The sequence below is a fragment of the Tachysurus fulvidraco genome, chromosome 4 (genome assembly GCF_022655615.1).
Source record: "Tachysurus fulvidraco isolate hzauxx_2018 chromosome 4, HZAU_PFXX_2.0, whole genome shotgun sequence".
NCBI lineage: Eukaryota > Metazoa > Chordata > Actinopteri > Siluriformes > Bagridae > Tachysurus > Tachysurus fulvidraco.
The window spans coordinates 21,743,709-21,760,100 of NC_062521.1; the positions used below are offsets into that span (position 1 = coordinate 21,743,709).

General features: G+C 39.8%; 1 protein-coding gene across 2 annotated transcripts in view; it reads right to left on the reverse strand.

The window, feature by feature from the left end:
• prim2 (DNA primase subunit 2) overlaps positions 1-16,392 on the reverse strand; it is a 61,603-nt gene that overhangs the window by 22,644 nt on the left and 22,567 nt on the right. For both annotated transcript variants that reach the window (XM_047812941.1, XM_027175107.2), the window contains 3 exons: positions 13,338-13,405; positions 6,875-6,947; positions 4,787-4,972 (listed from right to left, as the gene is read on the reverse strand). In XM_047812941.1, coding sequence (XP_047668897.1) covers positions 4,787-4,972; positions 6,875-6,947; positions 13,338-13,405 — 327 coding nt within the window. The remainder of the gene's footprint in view (positions 1-4,786; positions 4,973-6,874; positions 6,948-13,337; positions 13,406-16,392) is intronic.

Here is a 16,392-nt window from a genome sequence, read left to right on the forward strand (position 1 = left end):
TTGGGGGAAAAACCCTGCTAAATGATTACATAAATGCAAAGTTTTGTGTTATATTTAATTTATATCTGTATGCTTTTGCACAAACGTTTGACAATATGTGATCGTCATTCTTATTCTCAATCTCTCTTTCTCTCTCTTTTGTTTTTTTTAAAGTCACTGAAAGCCGCACATTTTCTTTCCAGCACAAATATCACACGGGTTATAGGTTGGGTTTTCTTCACCCAACAGAAGTGGAATATTAATGTGGTTTTTGGCATGCTGTCTCTGACACCTCAGAAACATCAGTCAAGAAGCTGTACATCCCTCCATCCTGTGCCTCTGATGGCAGGGTGTGTTTGGGAAGTGAGATCTCACCAAGTTACACCTGAGACACCATACTGTGAAGATGCAGCCACCCCAAAAATAGACCACTTTGGCGAGCGGCGGTGCATGACTGCTACAGAACAGGAATGTCTGAATAATTTCTTCCCCTTCTCTGACTTGTGGAACGGATGAAGCTCTGAGAGCCCGAGTGGGGTAAACACACAGCCTTAGATTGCTTTTGAGTGTGTGAAAATGGCTTAGTGGTAGTCAAAGCCGAAATGCTTCTTTGAACTGAGGCTTGTTCCTTGCTGACTGTGAGGCATGGAAAAACGCTCGGTGCTTCAGAGCACTGTTAAAATCTCAGAGTAAAGGATTTCCGATGGCTCAATATTGTCCGTTCGGAAAAAAAGGGAGAGAAAATACATTTCATATATGTAGGGCATTTATATTAGGGCTCTCGGAGATTAAAGTTTTTTAAAACTTTCAATGTCTTTTAAATTTTTCAGCTTCGTTTCCATTCAATCAAAAGAGGTCAATAATTTAATCAAAAAAAATAATAATAAAAAATACTATTTCTAGATCAGAACTGTCTACAGTAATTCATCACAAGATTATACATTTTTCAGGCTACTAAATGAAATGCCTTTGTACTGCAGAGAATCGGTCCTAAGCCATACATACGCATGATCTCATTTGGCCTCACTATATTATTCATATGTATATTAAGTACTTCTGTTCATAGCCTTTCTGAGGGGCTGTAAGAGTTAGCATGATGCTCCTAGAGAAAAGCACTGATACCAAGTGTGGCGCAAAGCTTAAATAGTGACACAGCTCAAGGACACAATTTCACCAGAAAATGTAATTGCTTTTCCACTTCACAGGGATGTGGGGTTTCCATTCTGCATGGCTTATTTGTTCTCTCGCTCAGCCCACTCCCAAACTTTAGCTTTAAACTGGATTCCATCTTTGGGGAGTCTTATGATCTGACAGCACATTAATCTGCTGGACAGTAAAAGAGTCTAGGGGAATTTAATTGTCATTCTAGCTAGATAAGAGCATACAGTATACAACAAAATAGTGTTGTCCACCGCCTTGATGCAATATCACAGAGGTCACAGACAGCAGTGGAGGGGTGTGTGTGTGTGTGTTATTGTTCATAGAAGACAATAATTGTCAGACGTCATTGGAAAACCCATCAGATGTCAACGTGGCCAAATTACAGCTGTAAGAGTTGAAAAGTCAGGTTATTGCAAGGTTTGTGTCACTGCCTATGACAGGTTTGACACCTCTATTTTGTGTTATGGGACACATTACACATAGTGTGTTCATTTATCGACTATTTCCCTCTCTCTGAATAATAAACAGTTTACACATAGCATAATCAATTACCAAGAAATAGTATCAGGTAACATTTCAAACACATTTTGGGATGAAAAACATCTTGTAATGAAAAGAAATCCACACGATTGGGATTATAGTTTGAATAGTTCGCTTGCAAACGAGGTATTGCACATCGCTAGTACATGTTAAGTACACGAGTACTCAGGGTGTATTCCTATCTCATGCACAATGTTCCTGGACTCCTCATCCACCGTAACCCTGACCTGAATAGAGTGGTTACTAAAGTAGGTGGGTTTCTGGATAAAATGTTTTCAGTCAGTATTTGAGTTTACAACTCTAGGTTTATTGCTCTATTTGGCCCTCTACTGGAATAACAAAAACTAACTCTCTGTTTTTAAAGCTTTTAATTCCACACAAGTTTCATTTAGACCATAGATTATAAATTCATTGGGCGTGCCAGAATAAAACCTCCGATAGACCACGGGTCACATGTCTGACACCCCTGCTCTATAACATACGTTGACCCTTCAACTTTAATTAATCGAGATGATGTGAAAATGCTTTTATTTCCAATATTTCTGACCTTGCTCTGGCTCTCTGCCTGCAAAGACCATGATGCAGAAGTATGGAAAAGTGAGAGTAATTTCCCCAAACAGTGAATAAATGTCATGCTTTAAATAAGTTGTTACTGTAGATAGCTACGTGTCCTAGTGAAATAGACACAAGTCTAATCTATTAAGATTGTAATCAGATACCAGCTGTCAAAAATATCCATGCTCCTGTTCTGCTTTTCAGGCTCGCATTTCAGCCCAAACTCAGGAAAAAAAAAGCAGACTTTAATATTACGTGCGTTTTATTCTGTTCTAGTATTAGTAGCAGTAGTAGCAGCCTTTATTGTCACTGCTCACAGGTACCAGTAAAATTAGCCATCAACCTGTCCATACATACAATACATACAGTAGAATATGACAATAGGGGGACAGGACAGGAAGACAGGGGATTGAAGAAGAAATATAGCATAGCATGAGGGAGGGGAGGAGAAAAAAAAAACAACCCCCAGACTATGCTCTTGTGGGGAGTACAGTGTGGGAACAGGAAAAAACACCTCAGCAACATAAGCACACAATCAGTACGGCCTGAAAAACACAGGACTTGCAATGAGAAAAGAGAAAGGAGAAAGACTTTCAGGAAAAAGGAATGTTTATAAACCTACATGATGTAGAAAAAGTCAAAAATACAATGCAAAAATGCAATTTTTTTTTTTTTTTTCCAGTTTTCTTTGGCTGCCAACTGTTTTAATGAAGCTGTGAATATGTGCTTCATTCAATAATGGACTTCTAGTCACATTAATTAGAACATGCATAAACATACATATTCAGGCTTAAAAAAAAATAAAAATAAAAAAAAAGTCTGTGGTATTTAGAAGCGGTGGCAGTTCATCTACATATAAAAAAAACAACAACACTGTAGAGTTTTTCAAGAACAGAAATGTCAGCTCCATCTATTTTCCTGAAAAGGTTGCTTGTACTCAGCGAAACATGATAAAACCTTCTCTCATCCTAAAGATGTCCATCTAAATTAGTGAAACCGTGGTGATGCTATTGTTCTTCTTCTGCCTTTTTTTTCCCTTTACATGCAGCCAGAAACCACATTTACAAACTTGCTGTCCTCTTGATCTTCATTTATTGCTTTTGTCACACAAAGTGACATCTTATTTCTGCCAAAATGGGAAATGTAACATTTTGTGGAAAAGAAGCTTAATTTGTCTCCCCTTTGCCTTTACAATGTTGTCACAGAAAATTGCACACCATTTCATAGATGGAGAAGGGAAGTGCAGTGTGCGCAGTTCTATTGTTCAGTTTATTGGTTTTAGATTACTTCAGGTGCAGATATTCACCTCCGTTCACAGTGGAAAGAAACAAACCATCACGGCATAACCGAAGCTGTACGGCTCAATAGACACACTGCGATGAGTGTGGCCTCGGGCATGAATAATGTATTTAGCAGAATATTATGCTTATTTATAAGAGAAAACAGCACATTGGGGGTGGGAAGAATGGAATGGCAAAAAAAAAAAAAAAACACCCAAAAAAAAAAAAATGATTAAATCACATTGTGACTTCGGTATTAGTTTCCTCTTTAAAGTGCTACTGTGTTTCCTTAATTCAGAAATTATAGCTTTACAGAATGTTAGAGGGGGAAAAATAAGGCATATGAGAAATATATGCATAACAACGTTCCACTGAGTAGTTATTAAACATTCTGAAGCATGATATCAGAGCTTGCGTTGTTCTGAATGAAGATCTTTAAGCGTCGGTTACTAATACTGACTGGATCGCAGTAGTTCTTTTGCAAAAAGATTTGTCCATCGTGTACTAGCAGCCGTTTTATCCAGAAATACGGTTTCTCAGGATTCCCGTGTTAACTGTACATTTAAAACCAGGCTGTTTTAGGTAGGAAAATAAAAAAAATAATAATAATAGCAGTGCCAATTATAAAAATAATCTAATATACAGAGGAGAAATTTACTCAAACTAACTTCTGCTCATACGCCATTAATTGTGAAACTGTTTAAATTGTACTCTGTATTCAAAGGCACTGCTTGCACAAAGTCCTGCGGAACAAAGCTGAGGACAAAAACAAGAAAATTACAATACATAATATTAGACATGGCAGTTCGTCTTGCCTTCAGGATACACGTGTCTGACTAGTGGGGAAACTAAATATATTCAGATGTGTCCCCATCAGGACAGTCATTCTCAGGTAAGGATGTGAATGCCATTAGCTTCTCGTTGATTGAGAATCAACTGGGAATAAACATTCCCTCGCTGAGCGAGATGACGAGACAGAGGACTCAGCCAGGGAGTGTAATCTTCTTGTTAAATGTACCATGGGCACAAAAAACACTGCATTCTCCACAACTTCTTAATTAAGGACGGAAAGGAAGGGTGCCAAATTATTTCCGGCATCTCCTTCACAGTACAAGAGCTCTCATTTGTCTGAATGACCGGAATTCAGAATCACTGAAGGGCAAACATGGAGACGTACATCAACACAACAAGAGTGTGAAATGTACAGATAGTGAGGAGGCTGCTAAATGAGCACAAGAGCAAGTGAGGGTTAAAGGCACGGTTATATTTACCTTATCAGCGTCCACTTTGCCCTTGACAAACTCAGACCTCCAGAACTGCAGTGCCTGGTCCAGCGTGAGGCCGATGCCCTTGAGGAAAAGGCCGTACTGCATGCGGCCGCCATGGCGCAGGTGGTGGTTTTCTCTTAGGGCTTTGTGCAGCTGCCTCATGCACAGAGGGAATGACTTGGTGGAGAGCTAATAGAGGAAGAAAAGGAGGAATGAAAGGAGCTCCTTTGCCGTCAAGCAAGTAATCAGGACACAGAATAGGGTGGAGTGATGTTATTAAGTCAGAGTATGAGAACCTCACAACCCAATATTACAGTCTGACACAGAACCCTATTTACTCACTCTGCAATACACCGGGGAAAGACACGGAGCAGAACAAATAGTGAAAACCCACTACTCAGCTGACAGGACATATTGTTATAGGAAAATAATCAACAACAGGCTGGTGATGTGAGCGAACAGAACCTGTAGTCACACTGCCACGCTGTGTTTGTCTACTCATAGCACAGTAATTTAACTAAGGATTACAAATTTGCATTCATTAAAGGATGACCGTTGCATTTAATGTTGTGGAACGTCAACAAAGCAAATGAGCTTCTGTTATCACTTATGTTATTGCAGCTGTAAAAATTCACTCCCTTTCTTACTGCCCTCTTTTCTTTCGGAGTTAGTAAAATAAAAACTTGACAGAAATTTGAATGTACAAAGTCCTCTATCTGGAAGACTTAGAGAGGTTATTGGCTGTTATAAAGCCCCGACATCAAAGTCATGCCTTAACTGTTAATGTGCTGTTACAACACACAAAAATAATTTATTAGAACGATCATAGGAATCTAAAACTTGAGATTTGCATTGAAGCAGAAACTAATTTTTTTTTCAAAATACTGTTATATAAAGTGTTCTTATTGTAAGTATCATATCTTATTATCAGAGCTTCTGAAAAGCAAGAGCAATCGGAAATCTACTGTAACTGTGGTGCAAATAACTCAAAGCACCAGCAAAAGTTCAAACAAACAAACAAATAAATAAAAAGGTTTTATTAAAATTTGAAAAGGACATTAGTTTTAAAACAAGTCTGATAAAGAGAAAAGAACAAGTGCTTACATAAACAGACACTACACAATGACAATAAACTGAAGGTGGCAGAAATGATTAATTATGTAATGAAGATTAAACCTAATATGTAAATCGGTCATTAATTGGTCTAATTAAGCAATGACGATGTTGGACTGTTAATCACACACACACAGTCACCAATGTACTGTAATACCACACTGTTAGAACAAGCACTCATTTACATGGTTAAGGAACATATTTATTTTGATTTTTAAATCATTTGAAGGACCGCCACAGGGTATTTAGAAGAAATGTTGTCTCTGTTGTTCTTTTCTTTGAGCTGCCTACTGCCCTGTTTAAAACCCTCAGGGTGTTTGCCCATGGTGCCATTACTAATGATACACTGTCACACCGGTCATGTGAGACAGTGCATCATATATATATATATATATATATACATATGTTGTTAATGTTGTATACATTAAATATATACATATACATATATATATATATATATATATATATATATATATATATATATATATATATATATATATATATATATATACACATATATACACACACACACATATACATATATACATACATACATACATACACAAAACAGAACAGAAATAATGTGCTAGTCTGCTGGCTAATTTAAACACAGCGCTAAAATACCTGAAATACAAAACTCAGGACTGTTTAAATGAACATAATACTCATTACACTACTAAAAATATTTAATTAACCCAGAGCGTTGGTTAAATATTTGACATATTCAGCTCGACCTGTAAAATACAGATGAGTCTGCGCTCTGTACTTCGTGGCTAGAGAAAATTACTTTTATGCCAATGTTGCTGAACAGTGATTTAAAATGCAAATGGAAACTGTGAAATAAATAAATAAATAAACAGACAGACAGACAGACAGACAGACAGATAGATAGATAGATAAATATTTTTAAACTAAAGACAGAAAAAGGTTAAGCACATCACAAGCTAGATGTTATGACTGAAGTTACTGAGTACTCACCGGATCGATCTGTTCCAAGGAGACTTTTCCGACGTTCTTCTGAATGCTGTAATCCTGACCCACGTAGGCATGACTGCAACACAGGACAAGTCAAAAATATAATTGGAGATCAATCAAAGACGTTCAATACGGAATACCTTTTAGGTAGAAAATATATTTCATTGCTTTCAAAGTCAAAAAAGTTACTGTCAGGTGGTCAGTGTTTGTAATGATTACTGTGTTGGCAGTGGTGACAGTGGTGCTGGTGATGGGGGTGGTTATGATGGTGGGGTTTGTGATAACAGGGGTGATGACTGATGAGAGGAATAAAAGAAGTGAGGGTTTTGGCAATGATCAGGGTTGTGTTGGCAATGATGGGGGTGACTGATGATGGCATGAGTGACTCTAGTGGTAGGGGTGCCAAGGATGGAGATGACGGGGTGAATGTAGTGCTGGTGGTAACGTGGCTGATGGAAATGATGGGGCGATTGCAGTGCTGGTGGTAACGTGGCTGATGGAAATGACGGGGCGATTGCAGTGCTGGTGGTAACGTGGCTGATGGAAATGACGGGGCGATTGTAGTGCTGGTGGTAACGTGGCTGATGGCAATGTTTGGTGGTGTTGAGAACAGGAGATTAGTTTTTATCCGAACTAAAAATATATAAATACAGATCATTTATACAGAGCTTTAAACAACAAAATATATAATGTACATCCCCAAAGGACCTGACCATGGGCACTGGGTTTTACAGACAGATTTTAGTCCTCCAATTTGGTTATATAATCTGTTTGGGTGCAAAAATTGAATGACCAAAATGGCCAGGAAAGCTGAATGCTGCGAGTGAAAAAGCTATTTCCAAACAAAGCGATTGATCGTAAATAACGGCCATTTAAAATAATAATAATAATTTAAAAAATCTTCTTCATATTTGGCTCAATTGTCACAAACATGATTTAAAAAAAAAAAAAAAAAAAAAAAAAGCTTTTTCAGGCACTCTAAATTTTTCTAAGACTGCATAGAAGCCCATTCTACTTTCGGCAGATGACGTACTAGACAAGCCTTGTGAATCAGAACGACAGAAAATAAGCACTCTCCACACTTCACAAAATGTTTCTCTCAACAAATACAAACGTAAAACATTTTGGGTATAATTTCTACTCATAAAGATAAATGGTGCGTTCAGACAAAAGCACCTCTGACGGTGACGATACATCATAATCACTGAATGAGACTTCAGAAAAACAGTTATCTCGAGAGAAGCTTCGTGTTTTGACAACTGCATTGGACGGAGTATTAACCCACAATGAAAAATAAGATCTTTCCAGTGATTGATATAAACTAACATACAACAACAGTGGAATTATACATAATGTGGACACGAGCCGGCTATTTTAATTTCCCAAGATGCATGAAATTGTTCATGTTCATGTACGTTCCTACTCGGACTCCCCCGAGTTCAACATCCATCGCTGCTTTGCAACCGTTTCTATTCTTTATTCGCCAGTGTGGATTTTAGCCAAGTTAATCTCCCATATCAACTGCGGTTCTACTGAGATTCTGGAGGTAAGCACCTTTGCTAGAACACTTCCCCCTCCCTTAAATGTGAAAGCTCAGCAGTGGAAAGAAACACAGGTGCATTATTGAAGCTGCCCCTGCTTCAGCACTGTGATTCGCTGAATGCTTTCATACTAGCCTAGAGCTAAACTCCACACTGCACATTCTGATGCTGGTAGAGTCAGAATTCAGACATAGCTGCCTGGTAGAAATGTTGATATCTTGATCATTCCTATGATTAAGGAATAAAAGCAGGACACGGCGAGTTCGTATGAGAGAAAACTTACGTGATGGGATGGTGTGATGCTGCTTGATGTGAAACTGAGTTACTGTCATGACCCTGAATTTGAACACACTGTTTAATCAGTTTAAATGTGTTCTTTAAAGACTTTTTATTAGATTATATCTACGTTTAACGATGTGAAACGTCCACGAAACGTGTCTGTACCTTTTATCCCTCATGATATAGCAGCTCTACACAGTCGTTCCCTCGCCAACGTTGTTTTTCCTCACCACAAGTTGCGCATTCATTTTGTATAACAGCAGCACAGATACTGTAGTTCTGGCTATAACACGAAGGTGAACGTTACTGCGCTTGAACCTCAATGTTATGGTTTCTATAGCAACAGCACATACATAGGGAACTGTATGATGGACACCCCATATAATCCATATACTCTTTGTTTAACAAAGGAATTCTGTGTATACACGTGTGAGATACTGAGTGAAATCATGCAAGACGGAGTGAGAGAGAAAGATCATATTGAGCAAGCGAGTGAGTATGAGCGAGTGAGAGGGGAAGCAATAAAGAGAGAGTGAGTGAGTGAGCAAGTTCATATTGAGCAAGCGAATGAGCAGGAGAAATAGAGGGAGCGAGAGAGAGCGCACAAGATCAAACAGAGCAAGCGAGTAGGCATGAGAAAGCGAGTAAGAAAGAGTGTGAGAGAGAGAGAGAGAGAGAGAGAGAGAGAGAGAGAGAGAGAGAGAGAGAGAGAGAGAGAGAATTATGCTATAGTGTAGGTGAGAACATGAAGCAGGTTGTCTTTCCCATAACATTATACCTAACTGTAAACTATAATTTGAGGCAGGTCATTGATAAATAAATGAAACACTGCAGTCATGCACAATGGATTATGGTGCAAGTGGAAAAAGTAAAGGTCTGTCATGTGTTCTTCCTTATTTCTGTACTGTAATTTAACATACAACGCAGTCCCCGTCACGCGCACCCAAACGCAGTCCCCGTCACGCGCACCCAAACGCAGTCCCCGTCACGCGCACCCAAACGCAGTCCCCGTCACGCGCACCCAAACGCAGTCCCCGTCACGCGCACCCAAACGCAGTCCCCGTCACGCGCACCCAAACGCAGTCCCCGTCACGCGCACCCAAACGCAGTCCCCGTCACGCGCACCCAAACGCAGTCCCCGTCACGCGCACCCAAACGCAGTCCCCGTCACGCGCACCCAAACGCAGTCCCCGTCACGCGCACCCAAACGCAGTCCCCGTCACGCGCACCCAAACGCAGTCCCCGTCACGCGCACCCAAACGCAGTCCCCGTCACGCGCACCCAAACGCAGTCCCCGTCACGCGCACCCAAACGCAGTCCCCGTCACGCGCACCCAAACGCACTCCCCGTCACGCGCACCCAAACGCAGTCCCCGTCACGCGCACCCAAACGCAGTCCCCGTCACGCGCACCCAAACGCTCATGTGCGCACACACACTCTCACGCGCACACACACACGCCACTGTTCACTAGCACAATAATCTCACTGGTGTTCCACTTGCTGTGACTCACACAGTGATTAACTATTCGTCAGGACTAACTATCTGGGACTGACAATTTTCACAAACCATCTTTCCATTTTATTTTTTCGGCTTGGAAAGAGATGAAATCTTGTTTAAGGCATGTCAGGAAAAGACATATTTGACAGCGCAACATAAAACTGAATGACAAATGAGATGCATTTGTCTAAAGCAGAGCGAGATTTCTCTTGCAACGAACAGGAGTTCATGATTCAAATACAAATCATGGGTTTTCAACAGAATCAAAGCAAAGAAACTGCAAACATGCAAACTATTGTTGAGTGAAAAAGTTTGTATACCCTTTAGGAGAAATGACAAGACCAAAAGCCTGACTTTGGCTTCAAGAGGCAACTTATTACGATCAAGAGACAGAAATGAAAGCACGTGTCGTATCTCCGCTGTTACCCGAATCAAACCTGAATCACTACATTCATTTGATATTGATTCCCTGTCCCAGTCAGTGAAAAGGGTTGGGTTTGTTGGTTTAGATGGCTTCATTTCCCATAACATTTTCAAGTCAATTATACAAAAGAATCTTGGCCCACATGCTGGAGTGTGAAGCATTCGATTCTGAGCATTCCTGCTCTGGTGCACCAACATAACATGGAAACATCACTGTTCTGATCTCAAAGTTCATTAATCCAACAAGATTTTCATTCCAAACTGAATGAAGGCTAATGAAATTTTAAAATCATCATCATCATCTTGACAGTTAATGATAATAAATAATAAATGACGATAATGTTTAGTGCGATCCGATGTAATTTCTCTTACACATTAAAATAATTTCTCTAAACCTTCATACAACACATCATAAAAAAAGCTCTCTGTGCATGAGATACGAAGAGTAACACAAGCAAACTAGTGTGTAAGTGTTCGCATCGGACACTCGATATTCTCCAGCATCCAACCTTCTGGATTCTCTTAGATATATTTGTAATATTCACTGTTTTGCTGAAGAATTTATCCACATTTCAGCCTTAACCCTTTTATAAGGAAAACTGTACAATCACAATCAATGAATGCATGTTATTATTCTCAATAATAATAAAAAAACATGTTATATAGCTTTTGCTATATATGCCTGGCCAATAGTATTACCTCAGTAAGACCTGCTGAGGTCAACTGAAACAGATGAAGCTCAATAGATTTGTATCTAAACATCTGAATCCACACACACACAGTAGTGCGAACAGTCTCCTATTGAACCGATTGGACACGTCCCCGCACTGCTCAGGGTCAAACGAGAGCCTTATCAGGCCAGACCAGGGATGACACACAGCAGAAAGCATCTGGCAGCCTCAAACCGCTGCCTGTGTGTCCCCACACACCGAATTCAATTAAAGCAACAGAATTCAAGGGACTGCAGCTGCTTTAATTGGATAACAAATGAAATGGCTGCTGGCTGTGATGCCAATCGAGCATGCTGCCATTGTTCCTTTATACCATGAGAGAGGGGGGGGAGCAAGAGAGAGGGAGAGAGGGGAGAGAGAGCAAAAGAAGAGCGAGGGGATAGATAGAGTGAGAGCAAGGAGAGCGAGAGCGAGTGAGAGTGATAGCAAGAGGAGAGAGACAGAGGGGAGGGAGAGAGAATGAGAGAAAGTGAGAGCAAGGAGAGCGAGTGAGAGTGATAGCAAGAGGATAGAGAGCAAGGCAAGGAGAGGAGGAGGGAAGAAGAGAGGGAGGGAGGAAAAATAGAGGAGAGAGAGAGTGTAAGAGAAAGGAGAGAAAGAGAGCGAGCGAAAGAGAAGAGAGAGAGCGCAAGCGAGAGCAAAGAGAGACAGAGAGCAAGAGAACAGAGGGAGAAAGAAAGGAGAGACAGAGGTGAGCGAGAGAGAGTGAGAGCGCGAAAGAAGAGCAAGGGGATAGATAGAGTGAGAGCAAGGAGAGCGAGAGCGAGTGAGAGTGATAGCAAGAGGAGAGAGACAGAGGGGAGGGAGAGAATTGGAGAGAAAGTGAGAGCAAGGAGAGCGAGTGAGAGTGATAGCAAGAGGAGAGAGACAGAGGATAGAGAGTGAGAGCAAGGAGAGCGAGTGAGAGTGATAGCAAGAGGAGAGAGAGCAAGGCAAGGAGTGGAGGAAAAATAGAGGAGAGAGAGAGTGTAAGAGAAAGGAGAGAAAGAGAGCGAGCGAAAGAGAAGAGAGAGAGCGCAAGCGAGAGCAAAGAGAGACAGAGAGCAAGAGAAGAGAGGGAGAAAGAAAGGAGAGAGAGGAAAGACAAAGAGAAGACACCCTTGCGTGTGGATGCTATAGAGCAGCTGCCCTTTAATATCCATCTACATCAGTCACATCAGTCAGAACAGCCGGGTTTTACACGTCCAGCACCAGGCACTGATACTGTGGTGCACATGCACAATAACAGCAAAATACAAATAAAGCTAACAAAACAAATGGAGTGAAGCTGTACAAGATGGAGCGGCGGTCATTACTGCTACAAAGAACATGTGTCCGTTAACAAAGACTGTTAATGCTCGATGTCAGGAAATGGATCACAAAATATGTCATTTGTTTTTGTCTGCTTTGGGGTTTTTTTTTTTGGTTTTACAGAAAACTTAAATGATTCTTCTTTCAAACTCCTACAAACATGAATGGAAGAGGGCTTTTACTGAACGATGACGTCACACGATGTCTTGGCCCAAATCTGCAGAAAATCTAGGGACATTCTGAATAACCGTAGGCTCCTCAATAGACTGCGTAGTTTGTTTAATTTTGCACTTATTCCTACAATCGCAAAATGGTGAAATCCTGGAGGGAATGAAAGCTTGCGATGGCTAATTTGTCCGTACGATGATGTCAGGAATGAAGATGTGAGAATGAGTAAAACCAGTTCACAAAATAAATGTCCTACACATTTATGGTGGTACTAACAACCAGTACCATGGCAACCAGCCAGTACTGGGGGGGAAAAAAAAAGATGAACAAAAACACAGGTTCTTATTGAAGGAAGACGACATTTTACATCGTCGTTCATTTTAAAAGCTTCTCGTCACACGATTCGGCTCAGAAGAGGAGACGTGTGTGAGAAGACATGAGGTGAAGTGAATTGCACCGGCGATAACAATACAGTCATGATGAATAGCAGGGCTGTAAATCAGAGGCGCTGAGAAATATCTGATGATCCCAATTACCTGAGGTGGTTAAGCAGAGGCTGGAGTCGCTCGTCAGACTGCACGGCTGGTAAAGAGCGCGCTGTCAGCTGCGAACACACAACACAGTTCGAAAGGGTCAAACGTTAAGGTCATCTTTACGATCGGTGGGTTTTGTGCTGCCAAAAGAAAACCGAGGGAAATACATTACTACAGTCAAATAAAATGACTTACAAGTTGTTGTTTACTTGAAATATGGATGATGGAACTTGGAAATTAGTGTATTGTTAGTGCCAATATTTCCTTCCTCAAAAAAAAAAAAAAGTGATCTCTAGAATCAGCATAATATATATTTAACAAGTGAATATGTCTGTATGTTGACTAATCTAATGCAAACTTGCCACTGTATATACTGTATTGTTGATGCTGTGAGAAGCCATGTTGATCTGACATCACTTACTGAACCCAGGAGCTGAGGACACCTAAGCCCCAAGTCTATTAGAGCTGAGGAGGGGTTTTCCTTGGAAAAAGCCCTAAAAGACTTATGAGCTTTACCCTTATAATGAGCAACGATTTATTTAACTGTTTCTGTTAAATATACATGTCCAGTATCTGCGGAATGACAATGAACTGATCACTAATAACAATGAAATGATCACTATTATTATTATTATTATTATTATTATTATTATTATTATTATTATTAATAACAGTATTACAACATCTGGAAGCAGCTGTATACTACTGTGTGGCTGAATACTCAAACATGATGACACTATTGTCACCTGCAAGGTCACATTCATCATTCCTACAGTAGCCATTTACCAAGGGGTTTGTATGGCAGGTGCTCTAAGTAATATTATAAATTAATATTAATAAATTCATTATTAAAATGCCATTATTTAACTAAAAAAAAAAAGGGCTGTCGATAAGATGAAGATTTCTGTGACAAGACTTTTCCGTTTCTTCATAACATGGCCAGCTGTTTTTTTTTGCCTAATTAAGTGTGTGTGTGTGTGTGTGTGTGTGTGTGTGTGTGTGTGTGTGTTTGAGTGTGAGAGAGAGCAATTGAGAGACTGCATGAGACATAAGCGATAAACAGAACTAACTTTCACTGATTTTCCACAACATTAAATGCAACTATATATAAATAAAAGTATCTGCTTATAAAACTGTGTGTAAGCTGAGTAAAAGAAAGAATGTGAAACCGTTAGCAACAAGCTGTTACGGTACATTGATCAACTTCCATCCTGCTGTTTCTTCTCATATCGCACGTCTCGTTAAAAAGAGCAACAGAACCGAACAGACATGAATCGTCACACACACACACACACACACACACACGACACTACGCCCGGCTCGTAAATACAAGAACATATATAAGCTCTGAAGTGCGGTGCGTCTGCTAACCGAAGCAGGACGGAGTAGGCGATTAAGAGGCGTGTTGGTAGAACATGAACAAACTGCTAAGGAAGCAGCAGCAACATTTCCACTCCAACAAACATGGGATCTCAAGATCATAAAAAACAGTTCATCCAAATGAATTAGCTTCTATTTCTATGCACCGGTTCAACAAGGCATGTAGTACAGAAACAAATTCTGCACAAACACACAAACACACGCAGACAGTAAGAGACACACACCAGCTAACAAACCATCACAATCATCCGCAAAGCTGAATTTACACTAAATAAACAGACGTGTGCTAACAGTAAATGTACAGATTACAGCAACAACCAACTATTTTATAAAAGCTCATGGGAACGTATTAATAATTTTCCTGCCCCGAAACAGTTCACAACTTTTTAGGTTCATTGGATACAAACACAGAACACAAGACAACTGTTTATTTATTTTTATTTATTTAATTTTTTTTTAGCATATTTTGTCCACTTTAAACTTGTTTTTATTTATGTTCCTTCTCGTTCCTCTCCTAGAACTGGCACTAATAGTTTACAGTATATTACATGGACACATTGCTATAAAAGTCCTCACTTTTTTTCAAAAGTGGAAGTTTGACCAGAAAAAGAAATGCATAAATAATATTATTAGTATTCTAATAATTATTATAAACACAATAATAAAATCATCTCTGCTGAAGTGTAACAAACGTCAATATTCTGACGTGTTTAAAAACTATTTAATATTCAGAGCATGAAGAAATGTCTGTAATCTGTCTTAATACTTTGTCTCTAATGGTTGTTAAACGTTACAGTATATTGTACAGTATGGGTTTTGAAACGGTAAACATCTCTCAGTCTTACTACTCTGAAGAAAGGCCCTAGTTGCTATAATGCAGCTTAGAGCAGGAAATAACTCAGTTCATGGATGTTCCACAACATAAATGAATGGATATAAATCAATCTTTGGATTTGTTATTGATTTGCTGTGGAAGATATGACTTGTTTTTTTATTTTCTTTCATTTTATATAACCATCGCATTCTCTGCTAAACAAAAAGCCGTGGAAAGCGGTGAATAGCAGCAATAGACTGAAACACACTCGGTTCAGTATAGTTTGTAAACCAGGTTTTGTTTTGTGGCATTCAGAAAAAGAAAAATTCAGACAACACACAAAGCTCGAAGGAAACACTGAGCCACAGACATTCAGCCAAATGGAAGCAGAGTAGATTCTCATGCAAGGTCTCCTGACGGCCCGACAGACAGCAGCGAGGAGCCAACAGGGGCAAAACACACACACACACACACACACACACACACACACACACTCACACTCTCTCTCTCTTCGTAACGCCTCACTAATAGTCCAGAGGGACGCAGAATCATTACTTCACTGCTGCCATGTTGGTGATCCAGATAATTGGTAAGAAATAGGAGTCAGAGAGAGAAAAGTGCAGCAGAAAGCGCAGGACTCCAGAGAGACGGATGAGGTAGAGAGAATTATTCCTGTATTCAACACGGTATTCCATATTCCCTACAATGTAAAATCCAGAACGGTACTAAACCATCTGATTGACGTACTGTAAACATCACTTCCGCTACGGACATGATCAACTGAATTAATCCAGCTGATTTACAGGGAATAAAATCTAAAGTTAATACAAGGAAACAGAAAATAAGTATAATAATCCTATTAGA